This window comes from Sceloporus occidentalis, unplaced genomic scaffold (genome assembly GCF_023333645.1).
Source record: "Sceloporus occidentalis isolate IW3139 unplaced genomic scaffold, rSceOcc1.0.p SCAF_197, whole genome shotgun sequence".
Lineage (NCBI taxonomy): Eukaryota > Metazoa > Chordata > Lepidosauria > Squamata > Phrynosomatidae > Sceloporus > Sceloporus occidentalis.
In genome coordinates this window covers 1,167,804-1,194,878 of record NW_028317177.1, presented here as the reverse complement: position 1 = coordinate 1,194,878, position 27,075 = coordinate 1,167,804, and the positions used below count along the sequence as shown (strand labels likewise).

The following is a 27,075-nucleotide window of genomic DNA, read 5'->3' as shown; positions in this document are numbered from 1 at the left end:
TACACTATATGGTAATATGTAAGGGATGAATGAAGATTATTACTGTGATCAGGGGAACTTGAAGTAAAATTGAAAAAAACATTTTATCTTTCCATATTATCATTGGGAGTGCTAACGTTTTGAGTGTTTCTATGGTTTCAAAAGAAAGGCATACTAAAAAGGATGCCTAGTGTGTGTGAGAATCTTGATTAAACCAACATTTATTTAAAAATATGGCCCAAAAATCTGGTATTTAGGGTACTTAAAACCCTTAGTATTGAATGGGTTAAATAACAAGAAGTCAAGGTTTCCATGAGGACCGGTATTAGAGCAAAAGGCTTTTTTAATAGTTCTGAAGAAAAAAACTAAAAGTTACATTTCTGAGTAATTTTGGTGCAGTATATCGACTAAATGAGAAGGTGAAGGGAAAGCCGTCCGGCTTACCGAAATGCGAGCCACCAATTGGAACTAGGATCTTCAAATGCTTTTATCCTATTGGCTGCAGGGGGCCCTGTTCTAGAGGCAGACTTTTACAACAAATACAATAGTGAAGATATCCTCCGCTAGCTCTGCTGGTGTATTGGCGGTGACAGACGAGGGTTGCAACGCCTGCTGATGCTGCTGTGCTAGAGATTTTACTGACAGGTTAAAATTTGCGCAGCCAATGGGACATATAATCTCTGCCCTGATTTTTCCCATTGGTGGAACGCTGCCTTTTAATTTAGTAGTTGGGACTTGTGCTCATTTTTATGCTGACAGAATCAGTGAGAGGTAAAATAAGTGTGCAATATAGAACCAGTTAAATTAGCAATAATGGCCAATGAGGCCAGTAACAGTATAGAAAGCCAATTAAGGTTATGAGAACCCCGTTCATACAGAACTTCTTAAATGTGCGCTTGTAGCAAAATTCGAACTTCAGCAATAATAAACTTGGCCCACTGTGAAAAGACAGGGTGTCGAGCATATAGAACGAGCTTGGTTGCAGTTCATCTGTGACGGTAGCGAGGGTAAGGTTACTTATATTGTCGTTCACTGTTTATTGTACTGATTTATTTATTTTTGCAAATGATCTGTTAGAATTGGCTAGTTTTTACATTTGAAGTGGGGATTATAGGATCTTTGACCGTATACTTTATTTCAGTGCAAATGCTTCAAGTTTTCTAAAAGAACAAAAAGTTGTGATCTAAAACTAGAGGTTTAGATGTAATGTAAGGAATTTTTACTTTACTAAGAAGGAGGTAGATAAACGGAACAGCCTTCCTGCATAAGTAAAAGAGGGTAATACAGCGTGGGAAATTTTAAACATGCATGGGATAAGCATAAAGCCATCCTAAAATTAAGACAAGACCAAGGGCAGATTAAGACCTGAGACTGGAAAAATGTGCAGACAAGATGGGACGAACGGTTCTTATCTGCCGTCAAATACTATGTTTCTGAGTGAGTCTAAATGTCTGCTTGTGTCTGTATGTCTTTCTCATTAGATGTAGGTCTCTCTTTTTTTTTTTTCTTCTTTCAATCAAATCTCATTATAGAAGTTAAAATGTTTAACAAGTTTACCTCTGCATCTTTTCTTAGTAAACATTCTTATTGTTTAGTTTTTTTTATCATATTGCCAATTTACACAGAATTTTGTAAACACCTTGGGATTCATTGTCTTTTACCCAAGCGATGACCCTTTGGGGAGCAGTAGTCTGAAAACGACTGAATCTACCCTTCACCCCTCAATAATATAACCGAGACAAAGCAGTTGGAAATGAAGACCCTTGTGTCTAGCCCACAGACCCTTCTGCTCTTGGCCCAATTGGGGAGTTGGATGTAGGCTGTAAACCCCCCCAATTTCCTTACCCCACCATTACAATACCACCTAATTTTTTCCCTCATCTTTTCATAATCCTATCCCCACATCAATGATACTAATTCAGTTGGATGATAGGTATGAGTTTATATTGCATTCTTGGTATTATGGAGAAATGTATGTCTCCTTTCCTTATACCGATACTTGATGGCTTTGTTTGATTTGTTTTCCTGTCTCCCTTTTCCTTTGTTTTTTTTCTTTTCTCATGTTCAAAAAACAAAACAATAAACTTTAATTTACCAACACAAAAAGGAAACGAAGACCCTTACCCTTAGGCTCATCAATATATCATGTTTTTTTATGTGTGATGGATTGAGTTGCCTCTGTTAGTCAAATTAGAGTTGGGGTCCATTTTCATATATATAGGGTCATATTTCTTTAATAACTATGTTTTCTTTGACACGAGGCAAATTTGTTTCTTCCAAAATTTTCATAACAAAAAAGAGAGAGATGGTTTAAGGGGATTCTGTTTCTTTTTTTTTTTTTTCTTTTTTTTCTTCCCAAAAGAATTAAAATTTCATCAAGACATGAACACTGGCTTCAGAACATGGAGAAATTGGGTTAAACATATGCTAATTACAAGTTCTGCAGAGGACTGATTGCCAACTTCAGACTCTCGCTTCTATCTCCTTCCTGCATTCTGCTGCTTATTTAAAACAAAAAAATATATATAAATAAAAAATACCAACGCGCCATCATTTCAGATGTGTTCTACATTCACTGATCTGTTGACAATTTTTTCCTTTGTTGCTTAGTTTCAGACAGTAAAGTCATGACATGTGCTGCTGTGTGGAGGATACCGAAGGAGTTGCAGTCGGGCAGCCATGAATCCCCTGACGATTCATCAAGCAACGCCCAATCCCTGGAGCTTCTCTGTCACCTTGACAACGCGGCCCATGGCAATATGGCCTGGTAGGGTTCTGCATATTTTATGCGCAACCGCACAGATCGCAGTTTAGTTAGGAAGCATGTGAGATTTTAATTCCGATGGTATGTTTTGTTATTATAAAGTAGATAGACAAATGGGGGTTTCTATATATTTACGTACATAATACAGCTGTCTTTTTATATATGTGTTTAGAAATGCATAAACAAATTCTTATATTAAACCAAAAAGGTAGAATGTCAGCGCTACCAAATAGGCATACCTGTGAAGAGCTGATTCTCCAGGTCAGATTCTTCTTTCTTCCATGCCTAATTCCATCCAGTTCTCTCCCAATAATGTCTGTCTGATGCTATCCCCATCTCTACACAAAGCCACTTCACATAAAAGAGGGAGCGCTCTGGTTGTTGTGTGCGGCAGGTTGGACTGCTTGACCCAAGTGGAGGCTTGGACTATGAATATATTAATGATCTTGGCCAGGTTATGATGGAGACCATCATGCAGCTAGCTGCTCATAAAATAGCTTTCCAGGGAAGAGGGTTCCCAGTATGGCGATTTGCCGTCCTGAAGAAGTAAGCACAGAAGACAGAGCGCAGAGCAGAGCTAACAATGACCACCTACCCACTGTTCTCGCTAGGGCTGAAGTGTGAGACAGGCTCTAGGGCAGAAGATATACCGTATTGGCTCGGATATAGGCCGCCCCCGTATATAGGCCGCACCCTAAAAGTTTGGTGCTTTTTTTAAAGAAATTTTTTTTCTTTAAAAAAGCACCAAAAAAACATGCTGCCACTCTGCCTCCCCCCCCCCCCCCGGAGATATGCTGCCACTGTCCTTCCCCCCCCCCGAGATATGCTGCCACTCTGCCCCCCCCCCCGACTTACCAGAGCAGACTCCCGGTTGTCTTGCGGGGCCGGCGGGGGACATCTACGCAATACGCGTATACAACTTCCGGTCCCGGCACTCAGCGGATGTGCCTGCACCGGAAGTTGTATACGCGTATTGCGTAGATGTTCCCCGCCGGCCCCGCAAGACACCCGGGACTCTGCTCTGGTAAGTCTTGGGGGCAGAGGTAAAACGCATCGTGCGGACGGTCACCGGCTGCGGCGATGCGGGTAAACAACCTCCGCAGCCGGTGACCGTCCGCACGATGCGCTTAGACAACCTCCCGTGCCAGCACCCCCCCCGTGGAAAGTGCTGGCAGGGGAGGCTGTCTGAGCGTATCAGAGAGTAGGATACAGGTCCCCTGCACCGCTGCGGGGGATCTGTATCCTAACCCCGCTGCCTGCCCGGCGCCTGGGACTGCATGTCCCGGGCGTCGGGCGCTAGACCCCGAATATAGGCCGCATATACCGTATTGACTCGAATATAGGCCTATATTCGAGCCAATACGGTATATGATACCTTGTTTTTACTAAAGACATTTGAATGATACTGTATTGTTTGTGTCCCTGCACTATAGCACCTGGCGAAGATGTCAAAGGGTGACATAGGGATTCTTACGTGTTTATCCTGTCACACTACCTCAAACTTCATGTAGGATGCATTTTTGAAGTCCATGCTCTCCGCTATATTTTGCTGCATGGAAATTGGTTGGATCTTCAGTTATTATAGCTAGAAATTAGACTTTTGTCTAATTTAACTCCTCCCCAAGCTACCTATAATGAAAGTGATAGCATACTTCAGTATGCTTCTATTAAATGCTTAGCAGAATGGGAGAGACAGTCACATGTATGTTACATGAACACTGATGTTTTGTGGTAACATGCACTTGGCTGCTAGTTCAAAGGCTTCGGTGGGACTACTACTGAGCATGTGCAAGAAGTGGGCATATACTTGAAATATAAGTTGCAGTTTCTAACGCCAATAACAAAAGAATGTACATTCCAATTTGCATGCAGTAGAATGCTTTCGGAGTCCATGCTAAATAGACTTCAGCATACATGAAAAAACTAAACAGATTTGGGGGCTAGACTGTTCCTTTAACCGTCGGACCTTCTTGCTGAACTTTAATCATTTTCCCACAAATTCTAAAGCAGACAGTTGTTCTGAGATTAGAAGCCTCTCATTATCTTTGTGGAGTCTCTTATCACCTGTTTGCCAGCTTCTAATCACTGCATACATTATGCTTAGCAGTTCTGGAGCTGAACTACAAGATTTCAGAAGCAAACACATTGCTGCCTATGTGTGCAGAACCGAAATACAAATTTATAGTTGTGGCATTTCCCAAGAATGTGTATCTTGCACGCGAACAACACAGTACATCATTTTAAATCCATACTATTGGTTTTCAATTTAAGTTAGCAGAGCTACCAATGAAATATTACCTCTGTCGCTGACCAAAAGAGAGTGGCCAATGTAAGTGTGTCATTCAACGCAGAAATGAATCCTAGAATCCACCGTTAATGCGACTGGTCAGTTTCTGCATAACTGGATCGAGAAGCATAAGTGACTCAACTCACATGTGGCGTTACCTAGAGTTTAATGACCTACAAATGCTTATACTGAATGCCGGTGTAGAGACTGAAAAAATGGCTTGCAGGATTTACTATACAGAAAACAAATCATGAGCAACCCATAAACTGATGGTGCTCCTTAAGGTGATAACAGTTCTAACCATCTTACGTCTCAACCACACAACTAACCTGACAGATTGGAAGCAGCATCAAAGTATTTTCTCATTAATGGCTGTAGTTTCTATATCTAAAGTAGCAATGGTTGTCACGTACTGGGTCCATACAGACGACTGTAATGACCCAGAGTGCCCGGAGTTGCAGGAGTCGGCGTGCAAGAGCGGAGACACAAACAAATGCAGAGTGACCACACTTCCCTGTGTGTTGGGCCATCAGGGTTGTGTGGCCGCATACCTGGACCGTGAAATAGCAACGGGAGGTATGCAGTACAGATATCTGGAGCTAAGAATAGAAAAGGCAGGACAGAGCTAGAGGAGTAGAAACAGGTTGCAGAATGAGGAATACAGGTTACAGGGATCAGGCTACATGCATAAATACAGGACTAGCCTAAGACTATATGATAACAATTGGAGATTTAGTCACATCTTATGGCCATAGTATGCTTAGCCCACCACTACGCCAAAGTACTCCAATTTTTGGTGGGTCCTAACGCTAAACCCTGCCTACGGAAGTACTAATAAACTGAACATTGAAAAGAAACACATATCAGAGAGACATACCTGTAGACTGCAGACTGAATCAAACATAACGGGTGGGAAACAGAGCTGAAGCAAAGAGCAGAACTGAAATCAAGGAATCAGAAGCACCGTACAAAGCATAAGGAAATCCAGGAGTGGATTGTAGCAAAACAGGGAAGCTGTAGCAAGACAGAGATATGCAGCTCTGCGGCCTGGATGGGGCCTGACAATGATGTTTTTTTTTTAGGCTTCTCACCCTAAACAAGTTGGGCACAAGCACATCTTGGATCTCCTACAGTATTTTGGAATACTACTACCATTTGTTGTCTAGATGTATCAGATTTAAAATACATTTTCTAAATCATTGTGCTTCTTGATTTTTGGGGGGGGGGGAGTTTTCAGACAGCTTAGTCAATTTCTTTAAAGCTTATCTTGGGCTAATCTACTAGACACACAACATGATTCCTTATCGTACTGCCTTACAAAATAGAATGACTCAGTCTTAATCACACAGCCTAACACTTTTAATAATGAACGTCTGAAGGAAAGGATTTAATTGGATAAACATGATTTCATTAGCTTTGATTTCATGGAATCTGTGTGGTGTTTGAGCAGGAAAAGCCATTATGCAGAATATAACAAGACTGACAGCAGTGGCAGCTTCCAGTTTGTTAGAGCCAAATGAAATAACACATTTTTTTCCACCATTAACATAATATTCTGTATACAGCATTGTATTTTATGCAAAATGAATGAAACCATTCTTCTGTGAGGCTTTCCCTTTAAGATCCTAAAAAAACATAATTTCTGGTCCGAGAATCCTATCTGTTTAAATGTAGGTCTGTTTATTACAGTCTTTAGAATTGTCCTGTAACAGTTTGTCTTGGTTTAGAGATACAGATTGAACAGTAGACCAAAGATATTTGTCCATCTTGATGTGTCCATCTTTCTGGATAGAACAGAGTTGCTGAGTAGCTCAATAAATCTCTTATGAGATAAGACCAAAGGTATCCATAAATGAATTCTACATGAACAGGACATAAACACGTTTTTCCACAGCCTTCGGTCTTGGAGTGACTTAGATATTTGTGTCCATCTCGCAATAAACAAGTACATCAACCAGACTCATAGAACTCAAGTGTTTCCAAATCCTATGGATAAACTTTTAAGAGATTAACATGTGAAGTCTCACAGCGCAGTTTTGTTACAATATCATGTCTCATCAAGTTAGACAACCTCAAACCAGAGGGAGAGATGGAAATGCAAGCAGGGATCCAACTTTTGTAGTAATGGAACATTTGACCATATCTTAAACTTGTCACATTTTTGACACTCCCAAATGTATTCTATCAAATTTAGAACACAGGAGATATAACAAACAAGAAGCTCCAATAGAGCGAATAGATCATGGCCCTCGCACTTAAATGAACTCCTGCTATGGTCATAATCTAATTCAGTGGACACCACTCTGAACACACCAACGTAGAAAGGTGTGATTACTGCATTTTTGCTGCCTGTTCCCAGCTATGTCTGGCAGACACGTAATTGTCTGGCGCGATCTAATAATAACTGCCCAGCATTTAAATGGCTATTAGAAGTTACTCGTGTCTATTAGACACAACAGAATACTAATTGCTCCTATATTAGTCGTACTCAGTACTCCTGCTATTGCCCATTTCCTATTAGGTGCTGAATACATCACTGGTTTTGGAAGTAGTTCTTTAGGAAGCTGTCTGTACTCAGTTGTTGATCTCCCTCATTAGATATTATTTATCTAAACAGCAATCTTGCCATGTGCTGATCCAAGGGTTTCTTGTACATTACTTCTAAACTCTAAGGATGGTCTGTGGTACCAACCGTTTTTGGGATAATTTAGTATTTCATACTTTAAAGTCACTGGTCTGAGAAAAGAAATCACACCAAAGTTTGTTTTGTATATTTTCATGTCCGTAAGAATCGTGGCAGTAAACGGTGGTAAGGAAACTATAACAAAGGGAAATTTTGTTGTTGTTGGTAGCCATCTGTCTAATTGTATGCTTGCAGGATTAGCTTAGCTTTATCTCAATACTACAGCTGACCTGGAGGCTGAAAGCTCAGACTCTGTTTCTACAGAACCCCATGGGTTCTATACCTCTTCAGTTGGACAACTTATACAACTTATAAAGGTTTATAACTTAAACCTTTGGTTTCCAATATGCAGATGGGAGATGACACCCTAATCTCCTTTCCTGACTTTTCACCATCTTTTCTAACTCGCCTCGCCATCTGTCTTTCTGGAGTTGCATCGTGGATGGCGTTGTATTACCTGAAGCTCAACATCTCCAAGACTGAGCTTATGGTTATCCCGCCATCTGCTCTGTTTACAATTCCTGACATCTCTATCACTGTTGACAACTCCACTATCCAAGCCACAGACCAAATTTGCTTGTAATATCCCGTCTGCATTATTGCAACTCTCTACTAACTGGTCTCCCGCTCTTCGGTCTTTCAACGCTCCAATACGTTCTCAACATTACTTCCTAATCTTTAATCTTTCTCTGTCACCGTTACTCATAGCTTCTCTGTGCCAATTGCTCCACTGGCTCCCCATACCCTCTATCAAATTCAAACCTCCTGACACAGACCCTGACCTACAGAGCCCCTAACAACTATCTCCCCCTTTATATTTCTACCCTTCTATCCAAATGCAACCCTAACCGCACTTTTCATTCCTCTCATGACCTTGGTCTCTCTTCTAACATCATTACCTCCAGGATTTCACCCGTGCTGTACCCCTTCTCTGGAGTTACCTTTTCAGATTTTTGTCAGATTTTCTACCTTGTATGCACATTTCAAAAGCTCTCTGAAAACTCAACTCTTTCGAGAACAAACTTTCCTCATAACACTCAGCCAGCATACTGTCTAAGCCATCTGAACAACCAAAAACCTCAACAGCTCATCCTGACTCAACCAACTCATCCTCATCCAAGCAGTCCTACGGTTTTGTTTCCCCCTCGACTAGATTGCAAGCTCACAAGAACAGGATCCTCTTCTCCTTTTGTAAACAGTTTGTTATTGTTTGTGATTTTAAGTTTATCCTACTGACTCTGAAAGTGAAGCGCTACGGACTCTGTTGGTACATATAAATAATAATATATGTAATATAAATGTCATTTTATATCGGCTGGCTTTTTCATTGTGTTTAGCCTCAGGGATGACCTTTGTGTTTTTGACCTCTGTATACTCCCTGAGAAGCACAAATGGGAGGCTTTTTATTGGTCCAGTATGTAGAAAGATTTAGAGTTGTGTAAGCTTTAAGATCTCAGAGGCGTCTTCTTCAAGTGGAACCAATATTTGATGTCATCTGAAGAAGAGTTGGCCCAACAAGGTATGACCGTGTTGTAAAGCTTGACTGAATGAGCTCCAACAGATTCCATAGCGCTATTACATTAGAGGGGACAATTAACTACATTAAAACTGACAATATACAATTTGACATCAAAATTAACACACATTGCGACTGATACAGATGGAGAAGCAGGCCATCCTCTTCCTAGCTTACAATATATTAAGCTCACATGTACAGTAAAAAAAACCTGAAGGAAATACAAAACTTTTAACCACTGCATTTTTTATATCACCTTCAGACACTTCAGTTTCTGGGTCCTCTTAATTTTTAGCGCTAGCCCTTTATCTTCATGAGAGGTTTCCTTCTCCTGTCGTGATTTGCAGTAAGGAGGAAATACTTTGTGTGTATTAGAGTGTATATCCGTTTAAAGTTGTAAACGTCTCGGTTGGGAAGAGATTAAATGAGACATTAACCCCTCTGCTTATTATAGGAAATGTGAGTCCACATTAATGTTATTTTTTTTATTTATTTATTTATTCTGCGCATGCAGAGTAGGTAATTATGTTTTACCCCGCTTGCATTTTGTTTGAAAGAATAACACAAACCCTCATTTATAATGACTTTCTGATCTCCAGCTAGTTAGGGCACAGAGATGTTCTCAATTTGCAAGCTTTGTAGACCGCTATACTTGGAATTTGCAATTTAGTTGGAAGATGATATACAATGGATAGGTGTTAATCGTAAACCAGATAAATGAACAGGATACAAAGCCCGCAGTATATAAAACATTTCAGTTACTGTAGGCTTTTTAACTATATATATATATATATATATATATATATATATATATATATATATATATATATATATACATACATACATACATACATACATACATACATACATACATACATAAACCAATTTCAAGCCCAATGACTGTAATACCCAATGTAGACTGAAGGACACCAGTGGCAACCTGTGAAGCTCTAGTGAACTCCATGCCCAAGATGGTTAAGGCAGTGCTGGAAAATAATGGCCACACAAAATATTGACACTTTGGGCCCAATTTAGACACTTCCACTTAGGGGTGTACTCGCTTTTGTTGCCAAGGTTTAGACATCAATGGCTGGGTGTTGAGTTATTTTTAAGGGAACAGCAAATTTACACTGTATTTACATGTACCCACTCACATATACAAACTCGCTCCAAGCCTCACACATTTAGGTCCCACTCCTGTCTTTCCTACTTGTGGAGGCTCATCCCTTGTGGTCCATCAGCTGGTGACAGGTCTGTTCTCCTTCTCCCTCATGCCTGTGTCTAAGCTGCCGGGAACTGACTTCATATCCCAGTCAGCATGCTGAGACTGAGGGGACCCCAATGGAGGGGGCTTTGCTGGCGGCCATGCTTTTACGTAGTCCGGTATAAAAGGGGTAATTGTTGTGCCTGAGATTTAACTATCAATTACACATATGTTCTCCATACATATGCAGGTGATATAGGCTGCTGTCTGTCACATGATCCTCCTCTGAATTTAAAATGCGTATAGTTTCTAATGCCCCTTCATGATTCTAGACAGAGATGTGCAAATACAGAATACAAGCTAAGCTACTTTTGGATTCCTAGCACATTATTTTACAAACTCTGCGAGGTGCACAGTCTTGGACTGTCTGCCTTCTTTCATGTGGAGTTTGGAAGCTCTTTTCCTCTCTCTCTTTGAGGTTTATTCATTGAAGTGGGAGTTTTCAGGAGCATTGCTATTTCAACTAACCTGCGTCATTATGCATCATGAAGGGTCAAGCCTAGTGTACTTTTCCTACAAGAAAAGCTTGGCTGGTCCTGTATAATGCTTGAGTAAATCAATTAGTTTTCTTAAAAGTATTTTAACAGGTTGGGGTACGTTCCCAGCTAAGAGCTTCTTGAAGGAGAAACCAGTAAACATTGGCTCTTTTGTAGTGTAAAATTCCAACAATCTAACTCCTTATTGAATATACCCTTTTATAATTTGTTCAATTTGCACGTGACTATTTGTTATTTTTATTAAACATGGTCCTTTCACGGGAAACCATGACTTCTTCGGTGGAATTGCTATCATTATTGAATCTATGAGCACCTTGAAGCTCAAAGGAGTGAAAGTGTATCACGGGGAATACTGGTGTGTGTCCTTATTTTGCCTGCAAATCTGAGGCAGTCCCGGTAGAGTGTGCTGATCACCAGTGTCACAGGTTACTTGAATCTCCTCCATGAGAGCCGACAGGGCACTTGCTAATAGCCTGAGTTTCTCATTCAACTTAAAAGGCGTTGTTCTGTAAAAGCTGCCACAAATACATAAGGCAGAAGTGATTAAATGGTTCCTGCGAGGTTGTTTTCTTGTAGCGTTTTTATACATCCCACATATATATACAGTGCCCTCCACTAATATTGGCAGCCTTGGTAAATATGAGCAAAGAAGGCTTATTGTTTAACACATTGATCTTTTCTTCAAAACATACCCACAAAAAGTCTTCAAAGCTACAATATGATTTCATCTACATCACCACAAGTTTGGAAGGGTTTCAAGAAAAAAAAGCCCCTACTCTCATCCAAAACCAAACTCAACAGTGTAAAAGTAATGCTGTAATGCTGGTTCCCTGCCCCTAATACACCCTGCTGTGATTGTGCTTTTAAAAATACACGATTCTGTCATGTTTAGCAGTTTTGTGTAGCTGTACGCTTAACTGTTTTAATGTATACGATGTTAATGTGAGGATTGCTTAATCCAGATACCGGTTTCACTCTATGGATGTCTTGGGCACAGGGCCAGCCCAAGGCAAAATGCCGCCTGGGGCGAATTTTAAAATGCCGCCCCCCCTTGTACTTACATTTCAGCAGTCCTGCAACGAGTCTCCCTGTTCAGTCTGGGTGCCGGCTTGTAATGTTGAGCGCCGGAAATCTTCCGGCACTCAGCATTACAAGCCGGCACCGAGACCGAACAGGGAGATTCACCGCAGAGGAGAGAGAGAGAGGGGCTTGGGGTGGTGAAGTGCCGCCCCTTCAAAAGTGCCGCCTGGAGCGGTTGCCCCACTCGGCTCCATTGTCGGGCCGGCCCTGCTTGGGCACACTGTAGTGCAGTGGGATTCCTGATTGGACATTTAACTTTCAGCATCCATAAATATTGTGGCTTAAGAGGACACCTGAGTGATTATTAAAGTGGCAATAAGACCCGTGCCGTATAACATATCTGGGCCATTAGTCTGCTCTCCACCGATCTTTTACACTAAACAACATTAAATAAACAGTAAATTATATTTACATTACATAAATAAAAAATGTCATGCTAAAATAAGACACATAAATATACACTATCTTCTCACCAAAATCTTATTTTCCTACCACCATTGTCTGGTTAAATGTTTTTCTACATAGTCTTACGTCCTCCATCGTTCTCACATTCCCTCTTTGCCACCATTTTTTAATTCACATTCCTGGAAACTTGGCGTGTTTTATCCAGGGCACTGCTTCCCTTGGGCTCCAAGTTAGTATCAATACATAGTTAGGGCAGCAATTGTCTTCTGCACGGGTTCTCCCACTTTTTGCCCCTCCGCAGTTGTACCTGGGATATTCCTGTCCCATCATTACAGCCATACCTCCCCGAAGGGGAAGCCTGAGAGGTTCCCTAGTATGCAAATTCACCTTCTTACACCCCTTGATATACCTCAACAAATTCAACTGCCTCCATTCTCCTGAAATTATAATATATTTAGAACAATAAGGAGTATTACGACTTTTTATCTGTGTATCTGGGGATGTATAACCAATAATGGACAACATTTTGACCACTATTTGCAGCCTTCTTCATGTCATACGCTGCATTATTCTTCTTACATGGTGAAGCCGTGTGAAGATGCTCTTCATTGATAATAATTATATTCCGTTAGAGAACGCTTCCTTCTTCCCTCTCTTGTATAATGAGGCTTTGAATTCTGTACATGATACCACATTCTCACAGTGCCTTAAAGACAATGCAAAGACGGCCCTTCTAGTTAGAAATACCACTGCGAATAGTATAAATAAAATATTAATTAGTGGTTAATTAGTGAAACACAAGAGGCTGTTTTTAACATTTTTTTTATTATTATGAATCCAAATTATCATATTTTGACTACTAGCAAGCTGTCAAATATTCTCCTATGTGTTTAGGATTTTCAGGTTTAGATTCATGACAAGAAACTAATTGTTTAACTCCTTCATAATCAGACATTATTTTTTAATTAAAAGTATCTTTCCGTTGCCATTTTAACATTTCCTGCCCGTGTACTTTTATATTTCATAAGTAGGATTGGGTAGAAATATAATAAGAAGAAATTGTCCTCATCTTTCTTTTTCCCTCCTAGCTGTGCTTCTGTAATTTCTTCTAGATTTGATCTGTTCTGTTTCTCTTAAATAAGCTCTACCATTAGCGTAAAAACACATTAGTGAGAAAAGTACAGATGGGGTCACTTGTTCCCTTTCTTCCCTGTGTTTATGGAATAACCTGCTCAGTTGACACCTTGAAACCTTGACTTTCTGGCATCTGCAGAAAAACACAAAGTATGTAATAAGAATAAGGACTTAAAAGCCAGTGGCACTTACTTTAGCTTGTGTGTTAACCATTTTTCTATAGTCACGTCCAGTTTCTATATGACTTAACACTTAAAAAATTAAATTGATGGCTGTTTATGGCGATATAATAGGGTGATTGATGTAGCAAGGTCCCTTGCTATAGAAAATCGGGTAGGATGGGTAGTTATGTATTGAAACCATTCTGCAATACTAAGTTTTTATTTTTGGTAGGGCTTCCAAGGGAGGTGGATAAAAGATTTAAGGAAACATTTTACAACCCAACATGGGAATAAATTAGATTTAGCGTGGCTAAGTTTCAATTCTCTCAAAAGGTGGATACTTGAATAGGACTAGGTCTAAGGCAGGTTTTATGACCCGCCTTTAAAAAAAAATAACCTAAGTAAAAATGCGATCATAATACTATCTGGATACAAAATTGGTAGAAGGGACGTGAAACTAGTGAAGGTTTAAACAGAGGATTTAAGCAAAGGATTCAGAAGAAGAAAAAGGAATACAAATAAATGTTTGTTTTTTACTCGTAGAAATTGACTGAGCAGGTTCTAGAGCTGTAATTATTACAACTGTTGTCTCATACCAGTTTTAATGCAATCAAACCCCAAGCCAAGTGATTCAGTTTGATTGGTGGAGATGTGGTCCTTTTGTGTAGTGAAACATACACTTAACTCATTTAACACTATATGACTTTGTTATGTGTCGTTTGGTGTTAGCTGTATTTTCTATACTTCCTATAATTTCCTATGTTGCGGATTCCAGATTTATCTTGTGGTTCCTTTCTGCCTACTTGCCCAAATATGTAGCAGTCTTCACTATATTCCCGGTTTGCCTTTTGTCCCAACCATTGTTCGATTTCCTAAGGCATGTTTTAGAGCGTTTCTAAAAGTCCTTGATTTTATTGCAGTCTTGACCTTATTCTGGAAATTCCTTTTTGTCCCAACCATTGTTTGTTATCAAAAATGTGCTATGTTTTAGCACATTTTTCAAAATACTTCTGACAGAGCACCGGAATAGAATCTCCGGCAGAAGTGCCGCCAGCAGCGGAGGTCTGTGCACATCGGCTGCCAGAGAGGAGGATCCAGGTCCCCTGCAGCGCTGCGAGGGATCTGGATCTTAATCTTGTAGTCAGACCTCTGTTTAAGGTCTGATTATAAGACGATGGTTATTTTTCAGAGCATTTGCAAAATACATGTAAAATGCATGTTTGCTTCAGGCAAGGAGGCTTTTTTTTCCTCTTCATAATCCCTGTTGTGTTTGTAAGCGTTTTTTTTTTTTTATTTTTATGTTTCTATGCCATTGTATACTGTATAGTATCTCAGTATTAAATGCTGATGTAAAGATCTACTTGACATCTCAACACACCTGTCTTCCCATCTATACCCCTGTCCCTGTGCGGCTCCCTATAAACGGACACATTATTCTTTAGGTTTACTGTACACTGGCTTTACCCTAAAGTAATAAAACATTACGTTCAGGTGCCTCGAATACCTAAAATATTGAGGTTATTCTTCATGGTCGGAACAAGACTACTTTCAGAATCTTAGCTTCAAGAAACTCCAGATATTAAAACCCAATATTAATAAAAATCTCAATGTCTTAATGAAAAAGGAGTCTGATTCATACGTAATGAAATCTAGCTTATATTTTGAAAGCTACTTCTTCACCCACCAAGCGTAAGAAGGCAGCTATAGTTTGCGATGACCTATATAAGGCTGGGGAATATCACATTTATAATCTGTCTGTAAGTACCCAAAGTAAAATTAGACACTACATCAGTACTGTTTTTCTCACTGTGAAGTGTCGTGAAGCTCATGCTGTTAAAGACAGAAGAAGGATGAAGCTGTGTTCTCTGGTTATACGCATGGGCTAAGCGCAGCAAGCCGGGGAGAGACAGCAGGCACTAAAATCCTTTACAGGAAGATAAATTAGAGAGAAAAAGCACTCAGTGGAAATCCTGTGTACAGCCGCAGCCGCAGCCGCATTTTCACCGGGAAACAGCAGCAGCGAGAACAGCCTGGCGGGTTTTAAAGGTCACATCATCTTTGGCAAATTATAAATCAGTCAGAGAGAATTAGCCATCCAGGGCGCTCACGTCTTTCCACAAGAGTGCTTTCCTGCTGCAGTGCTTTACAGACAAACGCATTGCCCTGGCTGGCTACAAACCTTGCTAGGCGACTGGAAATATGTCCATCGACATTCTAGGAGGAAAAGGGAAATGTTCCATGTTATGAGATCGTTTGGGTGGGAGCCACTGTCAACTAGACAATCAAATAAAAGGCTAATTAGTATTATTATTGTTGCTATCTATTATATATAATATAATACACACACAGGAATGAAGGCAGTTCAGAAGGCAAAAGGGGGTCCAACCCAGTACTAGCAAGGTATACCTGATAAAGTGTCGAGAGAGAGAGAGAGTGAGTGTGTGTATATATGTATATGTATATATATATATATATATATATATATATATATATACACACACACACATACAATATATTTTGTAAGCTCAAATTGTTTTCGTACAATACACTACCGTTCAAAACTTTGGGGTGACTTAGAAATGTCCTTTTTGAGAGAGAATAAAACACACGGCAAAGATCAGTGCACACATTGGCTGGATTTAATAGTTATGATTTAGTATGATGCCTTGTAACCTATTTCAATAGTTTTTATAATGGCTATATGGAAATATAATATATGTAATTATGTCATAATGAATGTATGCAAAACATACACTGGAGTCCTATGTCTATTTACCTCCACAGAGAGACCTGTCTAAGTCTCTGGACAGACCAATCTATAGATAGGTAGAAACCAGTTAGTAGTTCCGCTATTTCAAGCAGCAGAATAATTTGGTTATTGGAAGCAATGTTTCCGATGCAGAAATGTCAATCATTTCTCTGCTCATCACCATTCTCCCCTGTAGTGCCTGGCGTTGAATGAATTCATAAAGCAGGGCTGTGATTGACAACCTGGTTTCCGAGTATGCGGTTATACAGTACTGAGGGTAATACTGATATTTTATGTGTATTGCAGTAACTATTACTATGCCTGTACGTGATCTGCACGCCGTGTCCACGTAGAAGATATCAAGAGCATGTCAGCTTCACCTCTTCAAAGTTCCATGAGTGGTCATTCAGACGTAATGAAATCTGTCAGCAGATAGCTAACCCTAATCATACTCCTGTATAATGATGAACTAATGTATATGGAGACCCTAGTATGGTTACACCATTAAAGTGAATAATTATGAATGTTTTTTTTCTGTAACCGTTCATGACTTGTTGACATCACCTGAAGTGCCCAGGACTGGACGCCAGCTGGAGTCCCCACGCTTTCTTGCCTGGTCATAATCCATTGCTGTTCCATAGTCATAGAATTTGATGTCTACAATACCATTCCGATAAACATTCTCTATATAGCTGGACATTCCCAAAAAACATTGCCAAACGAAGATGTGGGATTGTGTCCCCTAAACAAAGATGATCTTAAAAGTTTGTGAGTAAGGTTCCAAAACAAGGCACACCATAGAGAACACACAACATCCCAGCAATGGAGCGTTCCCTCACCTGTTGCTCTTTATCAGGGGTGGTAGGGGACAGGCTCCGATCTTGGAGGTCCTGCTAACGGTGCCTGGGGCTAACTAATACCCCTGAATGATTGAATAGAGCTAGTGAGCTGTGGGCAGGGAATCTGTAAAACCAAACACTGCTCACCCTCACCTGGAGCCTTAAGGCTACTGAGTGCCTGGTAATCCTGTCACATGCCACCCAACCTGGAGAGCACCCAGGTATGACCATAAAGTCAACGCATGAGTAATGTTTTGTGGTAGGTGTCCATTAATCATAATAAATAATGGCTGCTTCCAGGTGCACACGTATCCCACTGGTGGCAAGGCAGATGAAATGTGCCTTTTCAGTGCCCGACAAAATGGGCCTGAGATATATTTTCTCCGGGACAGCCGATCAGCTCCTGAGCGCTTACTGGAGCAGTCTTGCATGGTTAACTACATTTCATAGACTCATCTTAATAGGAACAGTCTAATCCCCAAAATTTGTTTTTACTTTAGTGACAAGCCAGAGAGGAGGACATGAGAGGAATCAGGCAGACTAATATAGCTGCTTGTTACCATGACAACTAGTGCAAAAAGTAAAAGTGTCAGGAAGCTGGCAGCTGATCTGTTGTTCGATCTGCTTACCAGCATGCAGGAAAAAATGTCTGACCTCTCCTAATAGCCAGGGATAAGTAACTGAGGCTACTTGTGCCTCCCTCACCTTTCAAACTTCCCAAATGATATAAAAAAATAACACCAAACATTGAAATATTATTTTTTTTATTAAAAACTTAGCTGATAAGCTTGTGTTGATACGAAAATAGTGTTGATACAAAATAGGAGAAATACTAGAACTAGAGGTCATATTATAAAACCATGGGGTCAGGTGCTAAGATGTGGAAGGTAAATGGAACAACCTCCCAGCAGAGTTGACAGAGGCTAATGAGGAGTATTTAAACATGCATCAGATAGACATATGACTACCCTGAATCTAAGACAAGACCAAGGACTGACTAAGATCTTTATATCCGGGCAAATGAGCAGACTGCATGGGTTGTAACAGTTGTAAGCTGTTTATACGGTTGTTGCCTAAATATCTTACCAAACCATGAAAAGTATCCCAGCCTCCCATATGGAAGGATGTGTCTGGACCCCTGGCACTAAAAGGGTTAAGGGAAGTGCACCTTGCCGACCTCTAATTTGTTGGGGACAGATCCGCTTGAACCAGTGAATGAATGAATGAATGAATAAAAGATGAACCTCAAGTTCGGGTAGTAAAGTAACGCTTCTGCTGAGGAACGCTCAGACTGCATCTGGTTTTCTGTTATTACAAAGTGGTTCTTTCCGCCAGCTAAACAACTCCATCATGGCATTCTCCCGTCTCATTGGAATATTTTATGACTCTGCTTCCCATGGTCGTTTTGTATTCAGAAATCATATATATTTTTATACCCGACTGCACCAAAGCATTAGATACAGATATTCCACTTGTTAATAGCCCAGAACAAGGTACAAATCCCTGGTGTGCAAACATGACTGTTGAAGAAGCATTTTGTCAGGAGAATTTAAACAAATCTATTTTATTATAGATCTCTTTGTATGCTTAGAATGTAAAAAAAAAAGGCATCTAGGGTTAACGTACAAGAACAGCTTCCCAGCAGAAGTGGTAGAGGCTGATACAGTGAGGGGATTTAAACATGCATGGGGTAGACATAAAGCAATCCATGAATCTAAGACGTGGACTGATTAAGGTCTGAGTCTGTACATCAGACAGAGACCTTTCCAATGTCATATGATTTATTTTAACTATTTAATGCTAGCCAGTAGCACGATCTATATCTCTGCAATCAAAGCACTGTGATATTTCCCAGGGCTGTTCTTCACATCTCTTCTCATTAACCTTGTTTCTCTCCAGAATAGATTATTACCTTTGGCAGGAATGAACATCTATCAAGAACAGTCACACACACTTTTTTATATATATTGTTACAAATGCATATATGTGTGTGTGTGTATGTATGTATATGTGTGTGTGTATATATATATATATATACACACACACACATACTCACTGGCCATTTTATTATACACCTCGCTAGTACCGGGTTTGACCCCCTTTTGCTGTAAGAACTGCCTTCATTCTTTATGGCATACTTTCTACAAGGTGCTGGGCTCCACTAGACCTCTGAAGTTGTGCTGTGGTATCGGGCACCAGGACGTAAGCAGCAGATCCTTTAAGTCTTGTAATATGTGAGGTGCGGCCTCCATGGATGTATCCTGGTGCCATGTGTTCTCCAGGTAAGCAATAGATATGCACCCGGCCATCCATCATTTCATTCATGTAAAAAGAAAATGTGATTCATCAGACCAGGCTACCTTCTTCCTCTATTGCTCCGTGGTCCAGTTCTTATGCTCTTGTGCCCATTGTTGGCACTTTCGGCAGTGGATAGGGGTCAGCATTGGCACCCTGACTGGTCCCCAGCTGCAACAAACTTTGGTGCACTGTGTGTTCTGAAACCTTTCTATCAGAACCTACATTTTTAGCAACCTGAGCTACAGTAGCTTGTCTGTTGGATTTGCCCACATGGGCCAGCCTTTGCTCTCTACTTGCGTCAGTGAGCCTTCGCCCTTGATCGCCGGTTCACTGCTTTACCTTCCTTGAAACACTTTTGATAGGTACTGAGCACTGCAGACCTTGAACACCCCACACGAGCTGCAGTTTTGGAGATGCACTGACCCAGTTGTCTAGCCATCACAATTTGACCCTTGTCAAAGTCGCTCAGATCCTTACGCTTGCCCATTTTTCCTGCTTCTAACACATCAACTATGAGGACAAAATGTTCACTTGTCGCCTAATATATCCCCCCGCTGACAGGTGCCATGTTAGCAAGATTATCAGTGTTATTCAGTCCAACTGTCAGTGGTCAAATTTTTTTTGGCTGAACGGTGTGTGTATGTATGTATATGTGTGTGTGTGTGTGTGTATATATAAGTATATGTATTTCTATAAGATAGGGCTGCAACTAAAAATTATTTTCATAATCGATTGGTTATTTTTTCGATTAATCGGATAAAAAAATTAATGTACATTTTTCATTTACCGTATTGGCCCGAATATAGGCCGCACTTTTCCCCCCCACTTTAAGTCTTTAAAGTGGGGGTGCGGCCTATATTCGGGGTGTAGCGCCCGACGCCCGGGGACATGCAGTTCCGGGTGCCGGGCAGGCAGCAGGATTAGGATACAGATCCCCCGCAGCGGTGCAGGGGACCTGCATCGTATTCTCTGATACGCTCAGACAGCCTCCCCTGCCAGCACTTCCCATGGGGGGGGGTACCGGCACGGGAGATTGTCTATGCGCATCGCGCAGACGTTCACCAGCAGCGGCGATGCGAGCATAAACAACCTCCACTGCCGGCAGGTCTACATGATGTGCTTTCCCTTGCCGGGAATTCCCACGGGGGGAGTCCAGGCAAGGGAGATTTTTAAAGCACATCTTCCCACGGCGGAAGTGTTGAATACTTCCGTTGAATATGTCCCCCGCAAGACCCCGTGGAGTCTGCACCGGTAAGTCTGGTGGGGGGGACATCTTGGGGACAGAGTGGCAGCATATCTTGGGGGGGGGGGGTAGAGTGGCAGCATATCTCGGGTGGATAGAGTGGCAGCATATCTCAGGGGGGGCAGAAACTTTTTTTTCTTTAAAAAAGCACCTAACTTTTAGGGTGCGGCCTATATTTGTGTGCGGCCTATATCCGAGCCAATACGTATTTAAAATAATTTAATAAACAAACAGGATGCTAAAAACAAACAGCAGAATAAAAAAAACTTTGAGAATAATGCAGTTCTTGTTTTTATTTTCCAGTTATGCACATTTGAGCCCAGGCTTGCCACACTGCCTCCCAGATATTACTTGCCCCCCCAGATGTGCCTCTCTGCCCCCCCCCAGATGTGCCTTATACTCCCAGATATGCCACTGTGCCCCCTGATTTGCCCCCCCCGACTTACCCCCCATGCTCCAGATTCCTTTTTGTTTTTATTTCCTAGTTATGCACATTTGAGCCCAGGCTTACAACACTGCCTCCCAGAAATGCCCTATATCCCCAGATATGCCTTAAACCCCCATATGCCATAGTGCCATCTGTTATGCCTTATATCGCAGATATGCCACTCTGCCCCCCCACAAATATGCCATTCTGCCCCCAGATATGCCTTATACCCCTAGATATGCCACTGTTCCCCCTGATATGCCACCCCCCCAGACTTACCCCCCATGCTCCAGTTTCCTTGGTGTCTAGTAAGGGCAGCCGGTGAACGTCTGTGCGATGTGTGTAGATAAACCTCTGCTGCTGGCTGGCACTTTCGCTGGAGCTTCTATGACTGAGCACCGAAAGGTTATGTGACACCGGTGCTATAGAAGCCCCAGTGGAAGTGCCGGCAGTAGCGGAGGAGGTCTGCGCGCATCCCACAGACGTCCATCGGCTGGCAGAGAGGAGGGTGTCCCCTGCAGCGCTACGAACTTTGCGCGATACGCGCAGACAACCTCCGCTGCGCTGGCCGATAATTCCGCCAGGGCTTCTATGGTGGAGCGCCGGAAGGTCGCGTCACGCTGGTGCTCGATCATAGAAGCCCCGGCGGAAGTGGAGGTCAGTAGTGGAGGTTTTCTGCACGCATCGCACAGACGCCCGCCGGCTGTCAGAGAGAAGGATCCGGGTCCCCTGCAGTGCTGCGGGGGATCTGGATTTTAGTGTTATAGTCCGACCTCTGTTTGAGGTTGGGTTATAAAACGAGGGGTATTTTTCAGTGCATTTGCTCTGAAAAACCCTCATCTTTATATTTGATAAAATGGATTCAACTAATTGATGATGAAATTCGTTGGCAACGATTTTCATTATCGATTATTAGCGATTTTATCGAGCCCTACTATAAGAAAGATATAATGTTGGCCACAATGGTTTAATCTCAGCCAACAAACAATCCTGCTTCAGCAAAGGATTAGAAGCCTCACACCTTCTCATTAAGTCGTCTTTTTATTGGCCAACTACATCCTATGGATTTAGATCAAGTGCACTGTTGTCTTTTTCTTTTAATTCAGTTGGGTGATAAACCTTGTAAAGGAGCCAAACTCCTTTGCGCTGTTTGAAAGCATACCTTAGAAAATAAATGTATAATTTAAAGAGAAAAGTTAAAGGGAAAAAAAGCAGCAAACAGGTTATTAATATTTACAATTCTCTTTTCCCTGCTCAGTCCATCTGTCATCACCTAGACTTGGATTCCTTCCTTTGGCATTATCCCATGAAAAAGAAAAAACATTCTTCATGAGTATCATATATATATATAGAGCTGTATAGAGTAATGTAGATCGGCATTGACAAAAACCTGGTTTTATCTCCTTTTCTTTCAATAAACCTCCTCTATCTGCACACCTGGGATGGGAGCTGCCATTACGGTCGGTCAAGTGATATTTTGGGTGACTGTCCCTAAGCTGGTTCTTTAGGGCAGTCGGTTCCTCCATAGACTGTCGTTACTCATGGTGTCATGCCGAGTAATTAAGACTGAGAAATTCTATTGCTTCGCACAGGCAGTATTATCAGTATGCATGTCTAGTAGATTAGGCTAAGCTAACATAGCTAGAACAAATACAAATGGCGAATATGGAAAAACTTGAGCCCGATACATTCTTTAAAACATAATTCCTCTTTATTTAGTATTGCCTGCCACATTTCACATCGGTCTACGCAAGTGCTGAGTACACAGCAGAAGCTTGTATGCCCAGCCAAAAGCTAATACTTTAACAACATTTCAGTGAACATTACATTATTATCTTCCTGAACTCAGACAGCCTGCAATTTCTACAGAACTGTACAAGAAACACACAGTGAATACAATGGAGATGAGATGAAGTTAGCATAGTAATATCGAAGTGTTCCATCTGAGGAAGAGACCTCTGAGATCCTGAACGCTTATGAAACTTACCTTTTATTGGCCCATATAGAAAGTAAACAATTTTGACTAAAGACACAATTCCCCCTTGGGCTAAGACATCTTGACTGAGGTAGCGTCAACGCGTCGCCCTCTTTTTCCCCCCAAATGAATACACCAACACCAAGTAAATAATATAATGTTTTATTATAAGTCAACTATGGAAAAATTAGGCCACGGTGCAGTCCGCTTTACACCTTCCACACCGTGACACAGGTATAAATAACTTTATTTATAGTAAAATGAACATTATTTGAAAACACAATATAAACATAATACATAATATGCAAGCCTTAACCCCTTCAATCCCAGGGGTTTTTGGTACCTCCAAAGCCCAGAGCAATTTTGCCATTTTTGGGGTATGTCAGTTTAGCGATGATTCTCTTTTCCTGTGAATAGTGTACCCATATAAACTATATATTGTTTTTTCAAGGAGAGATAGAGCTTTTGTTTGATACCATAGTTGGATGATTAGCTGAAAATTTAGAATGAGAAATTTAGTAAAAACTAGCGAAGATTAGAAAATTAAACGAATTTTTTTTTTTACATTTTCCCTCTGAATCCTCACAAAATTAGGTAAAGTGATGGAAAATCCCCTCAAAGTTTATCAATTCAGGTGTCCTGATTTCAGAAATACCTAATTTATATAGATTTTCCAGACTTTCCCAGCACCAGGGAGCATACTATAAGGTGTACAATTTTGTATAATTTTTATGCCTATGGCTTAACGGGTTTGGGGGTTGTGAACGGGGGCAGAAGGGTTATACTGGCTAGATGTTATGCTAGGGCAATGGGAAGTAAGGTTTTTTTTAATCATTTTTTTATTTTTTTTTTTATATATTTTTTATTTTATTTTTTTTAACTTTTTTTTATTTTTTATATATTATTTTTACACAGAAATGGTTAGAGGTCCTCCTATGGACATCACAGCTCACATTATATTTTTTTTTTGTATTATATATATTATTATTTTAATGATTTATTTAATATTATTTTTTAAATGAATTAACTTTCCCCCCCCCCCCTGCATTTCTCTTTCAGGACAGGAGGGGGAGTGAGAGAGATGGTTTCTCACTCCCCTCCCCATGATCCCCCTGCACCGATCACACTGTGATCTCTATGCAGGTCCTCACAGACCTGCATAGAGATCGCAGCGTCTCTGTGCCTCATCGGAGGGCAGGATTTCCCCGCAGGGGATATCCTGTCCTCTGATGACCTTCCGGGTTACGTCAGCAGTGACGTAACCCGGAAGGGAATGCCCGATCGCGCGTTTGCAACTGCGCACTTTCAACCGTAACAGCTTAACGGCTTTCATGCTGGAAGCTGTTACGGGAGATCGGGCAGCAGAAAGCCGGCGATGCCGGCTTCTGCTGCCAGGGGGGAGTCCAGGCTGTCAAATGGGCTGGACGTACCGGGACGTCCATAGGGGTTTCTTTGTGGGCGTTTTTTGGACGTCCCGGTACGTCTATATGGGATTGAAGGGGTTAAATATAACAATTGTAAACAAAATCTAAAGGCTACAAATTGTAACCCTAAATCAACGACTTACATAACTGTAAACTACCGACCCGGCTAGCACAGGCGTAAAACTGTACAAAACTTAGAGACCACCGGCGTCCCCTGCACGGCAGCCATTGTCACGGCTGGATTTACCAAGGCACAAGCCCAAGGAGTGTCCTGCACTTAGGCCGGGGGCCTGTGCACCACGAGTCAGACCACACCAAAAGGTGGTTAACCCTTGCTCTATGCCAGCTTGATAACCAACCGCAAAGGAACAAAAAAAGAGGGGTGGGAGGGAGGGAAAGCTTTCCAGGTCAATTGGAAAAGTGACCTAAACGGGGTGGCCTCCCATATATATAGTGACCCCCACCCCTAAGACACAAGGATGATGCACACCTATCATTGTCAGCTCAAGGCCGTCAATCAAGCATTGACTGACAGCCCCCGAGACATGACTCAGCAGATTTTCTGCAAAACAGGAAAAAGGGAGGGGGAGAGGGCTGCCTGCCGTACCCTCAGTCATGCGCCCCTCTTGCTCCATGCTCTCGCCTGGGGCTTTCTATATCTGTTGTCCTATACCTATGATATATAACTGCTCTTCTTCTATAATGACTAACCGGATTGTATTGTTTCCATTGAAATATAACACCTGAGGGCCAAAAAGATGGGCAGCACATTTTATATACAACCATGAGACTAAAATAACAAATTGGTTATAGGGAGTTAGTATGTATTGTTAAATGTTTGCAGTATATGCATAGAGCATGAGACTCGGAGCACCCTTTAATTGAAGCTATAATTTAGAGCTGCAGAATGTATTACTTTATGCATTGTTAGGTCTAATCCTTTCATAATGTCATATATCACAAAATGTTTGTATGGTAGTTTTGTTTGGAATAGCATGCGATGACAACCAAAGGGTGATGACCTTAGGTATTGACCAATTTAACTAACAAAAATAGCCAGGTGTACCCAGTAGGGTTAGCTGGTAATCAGGACCTTTTGGCAAGCCAACAGCAAATGAACACAACACCTCCATAGTGTAAATGGGCTGGCTCAATGGCCCGTTGGACAGCAAAGCACTGGAGAGGCTAATCGTCCAACAGAGCGACCTGCCTCTGATTTTTGCTGCCTTTTGGACATGTCACCCGATATGCAGGCGGCCCAGGCCAATATACGCCAAAACCTGAATCTGTTCACTAAAACTTTGGCTCCCCATGTGATAACCACGTATGATTTACTAAAGTAGATTTGGGCCATGCTGGCATCTTCATTTGGAGGACAATGCACATTTTATTATTTCAGGTTATTTGCAGTTCCCAGCAAAGTAATTAAGATCAGTATCTGGTTTATGTCAGGGCTTCCCAGGGTTTCCTCTACCAAACCTGGTGTCTAACAATTGGCTACTAAAGAAGCCACGTTATAACCAGGGGTGTAGCTAGAAATTACCGGGCCCTGGAATTTGCTTTCTACACTGACTTGCGAAGCCACCACAAAGGGTCTTCACCAATGATTATACAGACTACTGTCAGAAGAAACTATCCTAGCATTATGAACAGACAATGATCAATAAAAAAAATTCAATTAAAAAAAATAAGACGTATGTGATAACCTGCATATCTATTTTTATACTGTAGCGTTACCTGGGAACCACTGGGAGATGGGAAAAAACTGCTTTCCCTGGCTGACAACTACCTTATGATATGGGATTTACAAGAAAGCTCAACAAAGTCAGTGGTAAGAAGAAATGATCATGTTTTATGTATTTTTAACTGTTTCGCTCATTTTTTAACTAGTGCTTTAAAATACTATTTATCAGTTGCACGAGAACAGTATGTACTGACCCAGGTCATACGATGTAGTCTCCATAGTACGTCCTTCTAATGTCATATCTTGTCACTTAATAAAGACATTGGTGGCTTTAACCCCTTCAGTACGCATCCCAGCAATCCCCTATGGACGTACCGTTACGTCCTGCCCTTCTTGCATCAGCAGGGACACAACCGTGCCGCTACGCGGGAGATCAGGCTGTCAGCTTGACAGCCTGGACTCCCCCTGTCAGCAGAAGTCAGCATTGCTGGCTTTCATCTGCCCGATCTCATGTAACATCTTCCGGCACGAATGCTGGAAAACTGTTCCATTTTTAATTGCGTGATCGGGCATTCCCTTCAGGGTCGTGTCACTGCTGACGTCACCTGGAAGGTCATCGGAGGACAGGCTATCCCCTATTCACAGGAAAAGAGAATAATCGCTGAA

At 41.4% G+C, this 27,075-nt stretch overlaps 1 protein-coding gene across 1 annotated transcript in view; it reads left to right on the top strand.

Moving 5' to 3' along the window:
* Nucleotides 1-27,075, top strand: part of LOC149278238 (EARP-interacting protein homolog) — a 65,446-nt gene that overhangs the window by 17,116 nt on the left and 21,255 nt on the right. The window contains exons 4-5 of the mRNA XM_089502175.1: nt 2,590-2,746; nt 26,457-26,556. Coding sequence (XP_089358301.1) covers nt 2,590-2,746; nt 26,457-26,556 — 257 coding nt within the window. The remainder of the gene's footprint in view (nt 1-2,589; nt 2,747-26,456; nt 26,557-27,075) is intronic.